The following is a 14304-nucleotide window of genomic DNA, read 5'->3' on the forward strand; positions in this document are numbered from 1 at the left end:
GATTTCTGCACTCCTTCAATTCCGATCTCTTGCGCATCCCGAACTTTAATCGCTCCACCATCAGTAGCCGAGCCTGCAGCTGAATGGGCCCCAAACTCTGGAAATCCCTCCTTAAACTTTTTCACCATTCTACCCCTTTCTCCTCCTTTAAGACACTAGTCGTCTGTCCTAATGTCACCTTGTAAAATTTTGTTTGAGGAGGCTCCTGGGAAGTACTTTGGGATGTTTTATTACACTGAAGGTACCACTTTGTTTGCTTCCTTTCCTCCTGAATGCAGCTCTGTGCCCAGCTTCCCTTGGTGAAGCACATTGGCATGGTCCACAGTATTAAAAGAATTGCATTAAAGTGCAAGTTGCTGCTGTTTTAATGTTGGAAGCTGCTCTGCTGATTGATTTAATGCCAGTTGTATTCCTCTGTTACAGCTGGTGTCTGCGGAGGGTTCCCACTCAGATACTGGATCCACGTGTGCGGACAGCCAGTCGGATTTGCCTCCTCCCATTGAGCGGACAGGGGGGATCGGAGACTCGCGGCCACCCTCCTTCCAGTAAGTACACCAGGCAATTTAGAACTAGGACTCGCGCGCTACTTGAACTTTCCTTCAGAATTTGACCAGTGTGTTGGCCGTTGGTGGAGTTGAATCCCTGTTTGGGGTATGGTGGGCAGGCCGCTCTCTGTGGGTCCCTGGGGTGATGGATTAGAAGTGCCTTGGGATGTTTTATTAGGGGATTAGAAATTATTGAACCTTGAACACAGAAGGAGGCAATTTGGCCCAATTTGTCCCGATAAACTTTTCCAAGCTCTCCACATGATGGAAGCCCCTCATTCCTGGTAATCATCATGATAAACCTCCCATGTATGTTCTCCATGGCCTTGGCATCCTTCTTTAAAGTATAGTGCCCAGAAATGTACACAATATTCTAGCTGAGGCCTAACCAGAGATTCGTTAAGGTTTAACATGACTTTTTGTTTTTGCATTCAATTCCCCTGTTTACAAAGCTAAGTATTCCATACAATTTTTAAAAATCTTTCATAGGATGAGAATGTCGCTGGCAAGGCTGGCATTTGTTGCCCATGCCTTATTGCCCATCAGAAGGTGGTAGTGAGCCTTAACCACCTTGCCAACTTGGCCTGCCACCTTCAAAAATTTGTGAACACGCACCCCAAGACCCCTCTGCTTGTGCAACATCGTCATTTTATTCCCATTTTGTCCTCTATTGTTTCTCCCAAAATGCATCACTTCACACTTATCTGTGTTAATTTACATCTGCCATGGGTCTGCCCATTTCCCCAGCCTGTCTTTGCTCTCATGAAGCCTGCGACTATTATGCTCACTATTTAATACTTTGCCATGTTTTGTATCATCCACAAACTTTGTAACTATATATTCAGGTTATTTATATAGAACAGGAAGGGCAATGATCCTAAGACCAAGCCCTGAGGGACCCCGCTGCACACTTCTCTCCTCTCCAGCCAGAAAGTTCACCACTAACCTCTGCCATCTGTCCATTAACCAATTATGTACCCAAGTTACCACCAGCCTTTAAACCATGTGCTTCTGTTTTCCTATTAAGTCTTTTGTATAAGTATTGGTACTTTATGTACAACATATGTCCATATGTACAACATCCATTGCACTACCTTCATTAACCCTCTCCGTTAGTTCATCAAAGAATTCAGTCAATTAGACAGACACAGTTTTCCTTTAATATGTCTATGCCTGCTGTCTCTCACTGGCTTGTCCAAGTGAGAATTAATTTTGTCCTTGACAATAGTCTCTTGTAATTTTCACACCATTGACATTAGGTTGACTGGCCTGTAGTTACCATATTCTCCCTTTCTTTTGAGCAGGGATTCAGAAAATCATAATACAATCAGGCAGCGTCAACATGGTTTTGTGAAAGGGAAATTGTGTTTGACGAAGTTATTAGTGTTCTTTGTGGATGTAACAAGCAGAGTGAATAAAGGGGAAACAGTAGATATAATGTATTTGAATTGCTAAAAGGCTTTCGATTAGGTACCACGTAAAGGGTTACTGCAGACATTAAGAGTTCATGGTGTTGGGAATGATATGTTAGCATGGATAGAGGATTGACTAACTAACGGGAAACAAAGAGTCAGGATAAATGGGTCATTTTCAGGTTGGCAAACATTGCCAGTAGACTGCCATAGGGATCTGTGCTGGGGCCTTAACAATTTACGATCTGATTTGGATGAAGGGACAGATTATTTTGTAGCCAAATTCACTGATGTTACAAAGATAGATAAGAAAGCAAGTCATGAGGACGATAGGTAGAGTCTGCAAAAGAATATAGATAGTTTAAGAAATTGGCAGCTGGAGTATCAAGTGGGAAAATGTGAGGTTGTCCACTTTGGCAGGAAGAATAGAAGAGCAGAATATTATTTAAATTGGAGAGAGACTGCCGAATTCTGCGGTACAGAGGGATCTGGGTACCCTTGTACATGAATCTCAAAATGTTATCGTGCAGGCACAGCGAGTAATTGGGAAGGCAATGGAATTTGGCCTTAATTGCAAGGGAGATGGAGTATAAAAGTAGAGAAGTCTGCTACAACTGTACAGGGAATTGCTGAGACTACAGCTGGAGTTCTGGGTGCAGTTTTGGTCTCCTTACTTGAGGAAGGATATGCTTTAATTTGGAGAGCTGGTGCAGACACAATGAGTCGAATAGCCTCATTCTGCACTGTAACAGTTCTGTGAATGCATTGGAAGCAGTTCAGAGAAGGTTCACTAGGTTGATTCCTGGGGTTAAGGGGTTATGTTATGACTGGGATAGGAGGAGTATGCGACTTATCAGGTCCCACTATTCTGTAGGCCATAGTGTTAAATTAAATGTTTAATTTTCTCACCAAAATGGCCAATTGTGTACCTATACCTCTAGTACCCAGAAGAAAAGAGACTCTGACCAGGCTTCTTTCAAAAACTCCAAATTATTAATTTATTTTAAAACAAAACTTCTTTTAACAAGTTGCAAGTTCTGGTTAACACACAATTATAATTGGGAAGTATAACTATCTATCTCTTCCTAAAGAACTCCCCCTAAACGCGTGCACACACAAACAAACAAAGAACAGATAGAATGTCTCTGCGGAGATGGGCTTTGAAGGATGGGCATTATGAAATAAAGGATAAAGTCCGCGGGGTCTCGACACTGTTGACATAGAGTTCTCTCATGTGTAGACGGGCCGCTGGTCCCTGTAGATGCCTGGAAGTTCTCACTAACTGGTCCTGCTTTGCAGGTCCAAATGCAGACTGGTCTGGTTACAGGTTGATAGCTATATGCAATTTTAGGCAAGGTAGAGAGAGGGAGCCAATCAAGGTAGCCTTCCTTCCTCAGCTTGTTCTCCAAGAAGACTGACTTCAAAACAAGCAGCTTCACAACTTAAGCTTTTTGTCCCCTCTCTCTCATGTGATTGCCTTTTTGATTGCTAGCCTTTCATTAATTAAAGTGTTTTGCAGTTAAACACAAACAAACAAGTCCTTCTCAAGTACCATATAGGTCAGATGATTTCTTGGAAGAAGCCTGCCTGTGGACAGTTCTAAGGTGAACTTATGAACTTGACTTAAACAATCCCAGAGTAGCATCCAGATATCCAGATCTTGCCAAATTCTCCCATTTTGTAAAAGAAAACTTCAGCCTTGAAAGATGATTCTAACAGTTTTATGAGGAAAGGTTGGGCCTATATTCATTGGAGTTCAGAAGAAAGAGAGGTGACTTTATTGATACATATAAAATCCTGAGGGGGCCTGACAGGGTAGGTGCTTAGAGGATGTTTCCTCTCGTGGGAGAATCTAGAACTTGGGCACAGTTTCAAATTAAGGGGTCTCTCATTTAAGACTGAGATGAAGAGGAATATTTTTCCCTTAGAGGGTTGTTGTGAAATTCTGTTCCCCAAAGAGCATTAGAGGCTGAGTCATTGAGTATATTCAGTGCTGAGTTAGACAGATTTTTGATTGACAAGAGGGTCAAGGGTTATGGGTGGCAGCCAGGAAAGCGGAGTTAAGGCCACAATCAGATCAGCCGTGGTCCTATTGGATGGTGGAACGGGTTTGATGGACCAAATAGCCTGTCGTTGTCCCTATTTCTTATGATCTTATGGCTGTAACAGTTACAATACTTTATTCTGCTGACATCACTCCCAAATCAACAAGGATTGAAAGATTGTGGTCGGAGTTTCTGCTATCTCCAACTTCACTTTCCCTTTTTGACCTCAGATGCATCCCGTCCGGACTTGCTGACTTGTTAACTTTGAGCGATGTTAACTTATTTAGCCCCTCCTTTGCACCTACTTTTACTCTGACCGATACCTCCACTCCTCTCTCCTCTATTGTGACATTCATTCCATCCTCTTCTTTTATGAGGGCAGATGCAAAGTAGCCATTCAGCCTTGTCAGTGTTTGTTAGGACACAGCAGATGATGTGTGCCAAGCGGATCAAATCCATGAGGGAAACTTGCTGCCACAACAGTTTTGTACTTTGGATTTATTTCAAGATGTATGCCCTGAATTCAGAAGTGATAAGTCCACCAAGACTTGTAGAGATCTGTTTTTAAAAATTTAATTAAAATATTTATTAACAAAAGAGAAGATTTCAAGCACATACATAGTACTACAAATTACGACTATAATAACTCCTAAAATCCCAAATTAACCTGGCTCCCAGTTACAACCCCTTTAAGGCAACAGTCCAAAAATAGATTTTAGAGTTTAAACAGATCCAGCAAATTAATGCAATACCCTGGACAGTGGAATTCAAAATGGTTCTCTCCAGCTTTGGTTTCTACAAACAGTAGGTTTATGCACAAATACTGGAGGCTTTTCACACTTCTGTTAGACGTTACAATGCCTTCCCTTGACACATAGCCTCATTCTGCTTTATATATGTTTCTCCCTTTCTTAATATATAGATTCTATTGTTTCCATATGTCTTTGGAACCTTACCTTTCTCATAATATAAATCTTTTCATGTTGCCGCTATATATTGTCAGTAACCTTTGAGAAAAATAAAAACATTCCTTAACTTGCTTGTCTGGCAATTTGTAACCAGACTGAGATCCCTTTGAAAACCAAACCCCCCTTTATCTATCTAAAAATGCAAATTCCCTTTACACACTAAGACCCCAACCATGTTTACTTCTACACCTTACTCCTTTTGATAATTTCAACTTGCAGTCTGCTTGGCTACAAAATGTAATTAAAATTCACACACAGGAAAAAACAACCCCCATAAACCTACTTGACAATAAACCAGAAAGCGGTTATGAAAATGATTATACTTTCGTAACAACCTCCATATGAAGGTTTCCTTTTTGATTACTAATCAACTCCAACATTCCTTTAACTATTACTCTTGACTTATTGTGGGATGTACGACATGGCTTGGTTTTTTTTTGGTGAATCAGTTCATATCTGTGGATTCAGAATTTAGTTAAAAATATTATTGAGATGCACAGAGTGAAACAATCTCAGTGACAGAGATAAGTGACTACAGCCTCAGAAACGTGCACACACTCTGAGATGCAGATCTTAACGTCCATACACAGAATAAATCACTGTTGCTGCACACGCATATATCTCCCTACCCCTTCCCTCCCTCCATTTCAATTTGTGACTCATTACCAACTGACACCAGTATATGAATTCAGTTTTACACACACCCTGGAGTAACACCACAGTCAAGGCCATCAAGAAGCTGCAACACGGATGTAACCTAGGCACACACAAACCGTGTCACTCATACCCACTGTGAGACTCTGGTGTTAGAACTCATGTGATCTCCATAGTTCCTCTCTTACACTGCCCCACCACCCGCCCAGCACTCCCACACCCCCTACTCCTCCTCCTCAGGTGGCGTAGACTATAGCTGGGGTTCAGCAAGTTCACCTTCCGATACTGCTCTGAAGTTGCCCGTTTGTGACCCTGGCTGTTGAACTGTGGAGGGCATCACACACAAACTCAATCCTGTCCTCGCCTGACATTCACACACAAGATATGGTGGCATTGCGGTTATGCAACTGGACTAGTAACCTGGAGACCTAGACTAATAATACACAGAATGTGGATTGTTAAATTCCACTTTTCCAGTTTGAGAATTTAAATTCAGTTTTTAAAAAATTTGGAAATCTGACTGGGTTGCAGTAAAAGTGTTTTTGAAGCTTTGTCATTATAAAACTCAATCCTGTGGCTTCTTAATGCAAATAGGAACAGAAGGAGGCAGTTCAGCCCCTCAAGTCTGTTCCACCATTCAGTAAGATCATTGATAGACCTAACTCCAAATTCCTAATTTGCCCCGTATCCTTTAATCGAAGTCCATCAATCTCAAATTTAAAATTAACATTGCTGAGCCAGCACCAATTGCCGTTTGTGGAAGACAGTTCCAAACTCCTACTGCCCTGTGTGTGTCTGGAAGCATTTCTTAATTTCACTCCTGAAAGGTCTGGCTCTCATCTTTAGACTCTGCCCCCACCAGTCCTAGACTCCCCAACCAGTGGAAATGGTTTCTGTCTACCCCTCTGTTCCCCTTAATATCTTGAAAACTTTGATTAAATCACTCCTTAACCTGCTAAATTCCAGGGAATGCAATCCCAGTTTGTGTGATCTCTTCTCATAATTTAACCCTTGGACTTCAGGTATCATTTTGGGAAATTTGTGCTGCGCTCTTTCCAAGCCCAGTATATCCTTCTGAAGACGTGGTGTCTGATAACACCTGCCTCGTGCACCTTGAGCTGTCTTACCATGTTAAAAACGCTGTAGAAATGCTGGTTATTCAGCGCGTGTTCGTTGACTGTATAACTAATGAGTCCTGAGAGCTGGGGAGCAACACACTCCCCTGTCCTGTTACAGCTAGCATTGGGTGGAGGAAAATACAATGAACAAATGGTAATTACACGGTTAACCCTGCCGAGTGGCTGGGGGGGGTGTTTGGAGATTTATTATTTATCCACCGGGCAACAAGACATCATTTGTCTCCACGGGGAGATTTGATTGGCGCTCTAATCGAGGCGTCTAAAGTGTTGAAAGGAGTCGGCAGGGTAGATCCAACAAAACTCTTTCCTTCGGTGAAGGAATCAAATACATGGGAGCACGGTCCCAAAGATCGGAGTTAGGCTGTTTAGGAGTGAAATCAGAAAACGTTTCTTCACACAACAGGGAATGGAAATCTGGAACTCTCGCCCCACAAAAAGGCTGTGGACTCTGAGGGTCATTTGGTGCTTTAATGGCTATGCTGGCTGTGGTTTTTTTTTTGGGGTAAAGGCACTAAAACTTATGCAGCAAAGGTAGATAAATGGAGTTGAGGTGCTGTGATCCCTTTGAATGGCGGAGCAGACTTGAGAGGCTGAATGGCTTCCTGCTTTTCCGTCGGGTTAGGGGCAGTGATTGGACTGACAACGGGCAGCAGAGCATTGCAATGCAATAAAACTGGGGCCAGTCGCGTCAGACACATCGTGGTGGTGTTCCCAAGGTTTCACTCTCTGTGTGCAACCGATGATGCTATCGCCTTTTCGAGAGAAAAAAATGGTGTAACTTTTACAAGGGAATTGGATAAATACTTGAAGGGGAATAACTGACGGCCATGGGAGGACAGCAGGGAAGCGGAACTACTGGGGTGTCTCTTTCAAAGAGCCAGCATGGGCATGATGGGCTACTTGCCCTCCTTCTGGCGTGGTATGACCTGTGGGGCTTCCTCGAGATCTGACGTTGTGATGCGCAGCGTGATGCAAGTCTGCTACCACCCGCCAGATTCCCCACCCCCAGCCCCCAGCTTGTGGGGTGATGATACCAGGCGATGGCGGGACGGGACCCCCTGATTTAATAAGAGAAAGGTCAGCGAGCCCACGCCTGCCCCTTTGTGACTCTGCACTGTGGATTTCGCAAGTAGCTTCCTTCAGGCCAAAGCTAATGGCTGAATAATTAGTTCCAAGAAAAAATGCAGTGCAAAGAATTGGAAATGCATCCTTTAACTCTTGTTTTTTTTTTGGTGTTGCTATGGTAACTTCCACCCTCCCCTCTCCTCCCCCCCCACCACCATTGCCTCTGCTGTATTTGTGGACTGGGCTCTAGGAATTTGTTGCTCTGCTTGCTGGCCAGTTTATCCCAGTCATTATCGGATTAGAGAGAATGCGGTCCTGCTGCAGATGATGCATTGTGCCTGAGTTCCAAACCTGACATTTATCTAATTATGTTACTGATGGAACTGGCTCATTTCACTGTTGGGGGATGGTGAGTTTGTAATTAAACAAACAGCTCCTGCGTCAGGGACAAAACATCAGAATGTAAGATATTGGAGCTGGAGTAGGCCATACAGCTCTTCAAACCCACTCCACTGTTCAGTCCGATTATGGTTGATTTTTACATCAACCCCATTGTCCTGACCTATCCCCATGTATCCCAATTTCTTTATTTGTTCAAACATCTATTGATCTCAGACTGGGGTATATTCAAAACTTTTTTATGCAGCGAGTGATTAGGATTTGGAATGCAATACCTGCGAGGCAGATCCAATCAGGGTCAGTTCAGGCTTTTAGAAGGGAATTGGATCATTATCTGAAGATTAAAAATTTGGAGGGGTACAGGGAAAAGGCAGGGGAGTGGCACCAGGTGAAATTCTCTTCAAGAAGGCCAGCACACACAAAATGGGCTGAAAGGCCTCTTTTTGTGCTATGAGCATTTTATGATTCTATAACAACTGACCGCTCACGACCCTCTGGGTTAGATAATTCCAAAGGAGCACAATCCTTTGTGAGGGAGAACATTTCTTCTCATCTCAGTCCTAAATGGCTGACCTCTTATCTTGAGACTAAGCCTCCTGGTTCATGAAGGGTTGCTGCTCCCATGTGCTGACCTGTGGAAGCTGACAGAACCTACATCTCTGTGGATTACAGGATGAGGACAGGTTGGGTTTGGTTCCAGTGGTACAAACAGCCAAATAGCCTGGTGGTTATGTCAACCCTGTCTCATCAAACACTCTCAGGGAAAGTACTGCATCTGTTTCTCATTCACTGACAAGGTGTGGGCATCGCTGACAAGGCCAGCATTTATTGCCCATCCCTAATTGCCCTTGAGAAGGTGGTGGTGAGCTGCCTTCTTGAACCGCTGCAGTCCATGTGGTGTAGGTACACCCACAGTGCTGTTAAGGAGTTTCAGTATTTTGACCCAGCGACAGTGAAGGAGCGACGATATATTCCCAAGTCAGGATGGTGAGTGACCTGGAGGGAAACTTACAGGTGGTGGTGTTTTCATGAGTCTGTTGCCCTTGTCCTTCTAGATGGTAGTGGTCGCAGGTTTGGAAGATGCTGTTGAGGAGCCTTGCTGCAGTGCATCTTGTAGATGGTACATGCTGCTGCCAGTGTGCCACTGGTGGAAGGAGTGGATGTTTAAGGTGGTAGATGGGCTGCTGATCAAGCAGGCTGCTTTGTCCTGGATGGTGTTAAGCTTCTTGAGTGTTGTTGGAACTGCATTCATCCAGGCAAGTGGGGAGTATTCCATCACACTCCTGCCTTTTGCCTTGTAGATAGTGGACAGGCTTTGGGGAGTCATGAAATGAGTTAATCGCCGCAGAATTCCTAGACTCTGACCTGCTCTTGTAGCCACAGTATTACTATGCCTGGTCCAGTTAAGCTTTGGTCAATGATGACCCCAGAATGTTGATGGTGGGAGATTCAATGATGGTAATCCTGTTGAAAGTCATGGGGGGATGGTTAGACACTCTGTAGCTGGGAATGATTATTATGTGGTACATGTGTGGCGCAAATGTTACTTGCCACTTATCAGTCCAAGCCTGAATATTGTCCAGGTCTTTGCTGCATGCGGGCATGTACTGCTTCAGTATCAGAGAAGTTGTGAATGAAACTGAAAACTGTACAATCATTAGCAGACAACCCCACTTCTGACCTAATGATGGAGGGAAGGCCATTGATGAAGCAGCTCAAGGTGGTTAGACTTAGCACAGTGCACTGGGGAATTCCTGCAGCGATATCCCAGGGGTGAGACAATTGACCTCCAACAATTGCAACCATCTTTCTTTGTGCTAGGTGTGACTCCAACCAGTGGAAAGATTTTCCCCTGATTCCCATTGACTCCAGTTTTGCTAGGGCTCCTTGATGCCACACTCGGTCAAATGCTGCCTTGATGTCAAGGGCAGTCACTCTCACCTCACCTCTGGAGTTCAGCTCTTTTGTCCACATTTGGACCAAGGCTGTAATGAGGTCAGGAGCTGAGTGGCTCTGGCAGAACCCTGAAGGTGGAAGACCAGCCAGGGGTGCCTAGGAATAGTTGAGTCCAGAGGTGATGAAGGCATGAATGAGGGTTTCAGCAGCAGAAGAGTTGAGACAGGGACAAAGGCAGGTGATGTTATGGAAGTGGAATTAGGTGGTTTTAGTAATGGCGCGAACATGAGATTATAAACAATTTGATAATTCAGAGACAGTGGAGGAGTTGAGAGAGGTGGTGGTGAGGTGGAGCTGGGTGTCATCAGTGCACATGTGAAAACTAATACTGTTTTTGGATGATGTCGCTGAGGGGAAACATGTAGGTGAAATATAGGAGGGGACCAAGGATGACGCCAGAGCTAACGGTATGGGAGCAGGAAGAGAAGCCATTGCAAGTGATTCTCTGGCTGCGATTAGATAAAGGAGACTGGAACCAGGCGAGAGCAATCCAACCCAGCTTGATGACATTGGAGAGGCCTTGGAGGAGGATGGTGTGGTGTACCATGTTAAAGGCTGCAGACAAGTTGAAAAGAATGAGAAGGGCGAGTTTACCTTTGTTATGGACACAAGGGATGTTGTATGTGACTTTGATAAAATACAGAGTAGAGTTCCCTCTATACTACCCATCAAATAATCCCAGGGCGGATAAAGCACAAGTTAGATTCAGATCAATGCTTCCTCGACATTGTCCCATCAAACATTTCCAGGGCAGCTATGACACAGATTTGGTAAAGAGTAAAGCTCGCTCTGTACTGTTGTGCAAATTTTTGTTTTGACAGATATGGCAATGTTTCCTGAAATGCTGGCTGCTCCCACCAGGGGGCAGTGAGCCAACACAGTTAAAAGAGCAAATAAACTCTGGAAAATGGTTACCAGGCCTGTAGGTTTGTGGCTTTTGTTGAAACCAGTCAGGGTTCGTTTTTCAGACAGGTGTTCCTACACTTTCAGCGGTCGCTTCAAAGTCAGTACAGATATTGTGTAAGTGTTTGGAGGTGAGAATTCCCGATTTCCTTTACCTTTTAAAAATGCTTCCTGGTTTTGCCCCTGAAAATTGAATGGGTTCTTGCCCCGGCAGCTTCCAGTTTGCTTCTTCACCAGAGTACGGCTTAACTGTCTAATGCCTTTACTGAATTTGTGGCCTGAGCTGGAGTGGTGGTGAGGTTATTTGACTCGGGAGGGGGAAAAGGCTTGGGTGCAAATTCCTGGTTGTCAGATGACCTCTTACCTGTTCTTATGTAATGTTCTGTGTGAATGCCAGGTGAGGGCAGGATCTGGTTTGGATGTGACACTCCCACGGTAGCAAATGACCTTTGCTTCCTTATAAAGAATGGCCCCTTGGCTGAGGAAATAGAGGTCTGAAGAAGCCTGGAAAATGTTTTGTGAAACCCACCCTGGAGTGGCTGAGCAGTCTGGAAAGCAGTTGTGCCTAACTGCAGCAAGACCTGGACAATATTCTGCCCTAGGCTGATAAATGCCAATCAATGTTCACACCACACGAGTGGCAGGCAATGACCATATCCAGCAAGAGAGAATCTTAACCACCTCCCCTTGGTGCTCAACAGCATTACCATCACTGAATCCCCCATCATCGACATCCTGGGAGTCACCATTGACAAAAAATTTGATTGGATCAGCCATATGAATTAGTGGCCGCAAAATCTTGATATATCAAGCTGGTATTTATGTTTGGAGATGAAGGAATGCTGAGGGTTCCCTGATTACCTTCAGTATGGTCTGCCAGAATCTTTAAATGTGGTTTATCTCACATCTTGCAGAGATCCCCTGAGATACAGAGAAGACGCAATGAATAGGAGGGCGTTTATATTTATAAATGTAGGCTATTTATCCTTCACACGTGAGACCTCATTCCTTTCAATATAAATAGACAACATCCCAGGAAGATAAATGCACCAATCTTCCAGATAACTGACCAAGTTTCATTCAGTGTGACCTTGCTTTCAGGGACATAGGATACAGGAGGTGTCCATTCAGCCCCTTGAGTCTGTTCACTGTTCAATGGCTGATCTATGCCTCAACTCTATTTAACTGCCATTGATTCTCTTGGGTAGATGCATATGGCACAGAGGCCATTTGACCCATTGTACCTGTGCTGGTTCTTTGAAAGAGCTGTCCAATAAGTCTCACTCTGCTACTTTTTCTCCTGTGAACAATTTTTAAAAATCTTTAAATGATATATATTGTCCTGACTTTATCTGGTAGCGCAGTTACATCACTAACATGCAAAGATGGTCATCAGTGACAGCCTGACTGAGTTGCTGATACCCTGAGTTTTAGCTTCCAAAGTACTGGTGCATTTGTGATGATGTGGGACCTCTGACTGGTGGTGGTCATTTTGATTTATTTTTCTGCAGCGCCAACGCAGCCGGGAGCCAGGACAATCTGGACAATGAAACGGAAACCGAGTCCGTGGTGTCCTCACGAAAGGAGCGGCTACGCCGGAAAGAAGGTCATGAACATGGTGAGTGGGTGACAGGTGGCGAGGAAGGGACATTCCTCTAAGCCACTCCTAGCAGCACGGAGATGTCGGTGATGAACGTGGGATTTACAGCATAGAAACAGACTATTTTGCCCAACTGGTCCATGGTGGTGTTTACCCCCCACCCCCTGCAACCCTTCTTCATATCACCTTATCAACATAGAACATAATAAAGCTTTTTATAACCATGAAAGGTGTTGATAGAGTAGACACAGAGTGTTTCAACTACAGTAGTAGCTGGGAAGAGCTAGAGTCTTTCAAGGTAAGACAGTCACTAATAAATCCAATAGGAAATTAAGAAACCTTTTTACTCAGAGAGAGGTGAGAATGTGGAACTCAGTATCACAGGGAGTGATTGAGGTAAATAATATAGATTCATTGAAGGGGGAGCTGGATAGACACACAAAGGTAAGGGGAATAGAGGATTACGCTGATAGAGTGAGAGGAGGAAGGGTATGATGAGGCTCGATTGGAGCAATAAACACTTTTAGTGATTGTTTAGGCTGACTGGCCAGTTTCTGTGGTGTATATTCTACATCCCATTGTTCTTTTCTCCCTCATTGATGTCATCACTGTATCTGAAAGAATAACACAGAATTTACAGTTGGCCTATGCTCCATACCAGCCTCCTCCGGACATCTTGATCTTATCCGATCAGCATATCCTTCCATTTCCTTCCTGAAGAAGAGTCATATTGGACTTGGAATGTTAACCCTGTTTCTCTTTCCATAGATACTGCCAGACCTGCTAAGTTTTTCCAGCACTTCCATGTGTTTATCTAGCTTCACCTTAAATGCATCTTTACTATAGGCATCAACCACTGCAGTTGGTAGATAGTTCCACATTCCATTACAGGTCATTGTATCTAGCCTCTAGTTGCTTTGTGATGACTTGAAAACCTGAGGCTGGGTCATCCAGTCAGTACTGCCTTCACCCTAAGGTCCCATTTACCTGCATATTCCAATAGAGGAGCAGGATCAGGAGCCATTGCCTATTGGTTGTGTTTGTTGGAGGCCAATCATCTCAACCCCAGGACATCACTACTGGAGTTCCCCAGGACAGTATCATAGATTCAACAATTTTCAGCTGTTTCATCAATGACAAATGAACATACAAAACAGGAGTAGGAGTAGGCCATTCAGCCCCTCAAGTCTGCTCCACCATTCAGCAAAATTATGGCTGATCTGTTTGTGTTTCGAATTCCATACTCCCATCTACCTCCAATAACCGTTGATTCCTTTGTCTAACAAGAATCTATCTACCTTTGCCTTAAACATATTTAATGACCCCACCTCCACCACTTTAGGAGGCAGAGAGTTCCAAAGTCGTACAACCCTCTGAGAGAAAATATTCCTCTTCATCTCTGTCCTAAAAGGGCGACCCCTAATTTTGAAACAGTGCCCCCCTAGTTCTGGACTCACCACAAGAGGAAACATCCTTTCCACGTCTGTTAGTCAAGGCCGTTCAGGATGTTACGTACTTCAGTCACATCACCCCTCACTCTTCTAAGCTCCAGTGGAAACAAGCTGAGCCTGAGCCTGTCTAACCTTGCCTCATAAGACAGCCCACTCATTCCAGAAAT

The 14304-nt window shown here is 44.0% G+C and overlaps 1 protein-coding gene across 1 annotated transcript in view; it reads left to right on the forward strand.

Annotated features, from left to right (window-relative positions):
* LOC121272569 (segment polarity protein dishevelled homolog DVL-3) overlaps positions 1-14304 on the forward strand; it is a 130992-nt gene that overhangs the window by 44203 nt on the left and 72485 nt on the right. Inside the window, exons 3-4 of the mRNA XM_041179221.1 lie at positions 424-545; positions 12598-12704. Of these exons, the coding sequence (XP_041035155.1) occupies positions 424-545; positions 12598-12704 (229 nt within the window). The remainder of the gene's footprint in view (positions 1-423; positions 546-12597; positions 12705-14304) is intronic.

This window comes from Carcharodon carcharias, chromosome 2 (assembly GCF_017639515.1).
Source record: "Carcharodon carcharias isolate sCarCar2 chromosome 2, sCarCar2.pri, whole genome shotgun sequence".
Taxonomy (NCBI): domain Eukaryota; kingdom Metazoa; phylum Chordata; class Chondrichthyes; order Lamniformes; family Lamnidae; genus Carcharodon; species Carcharodon carcharias.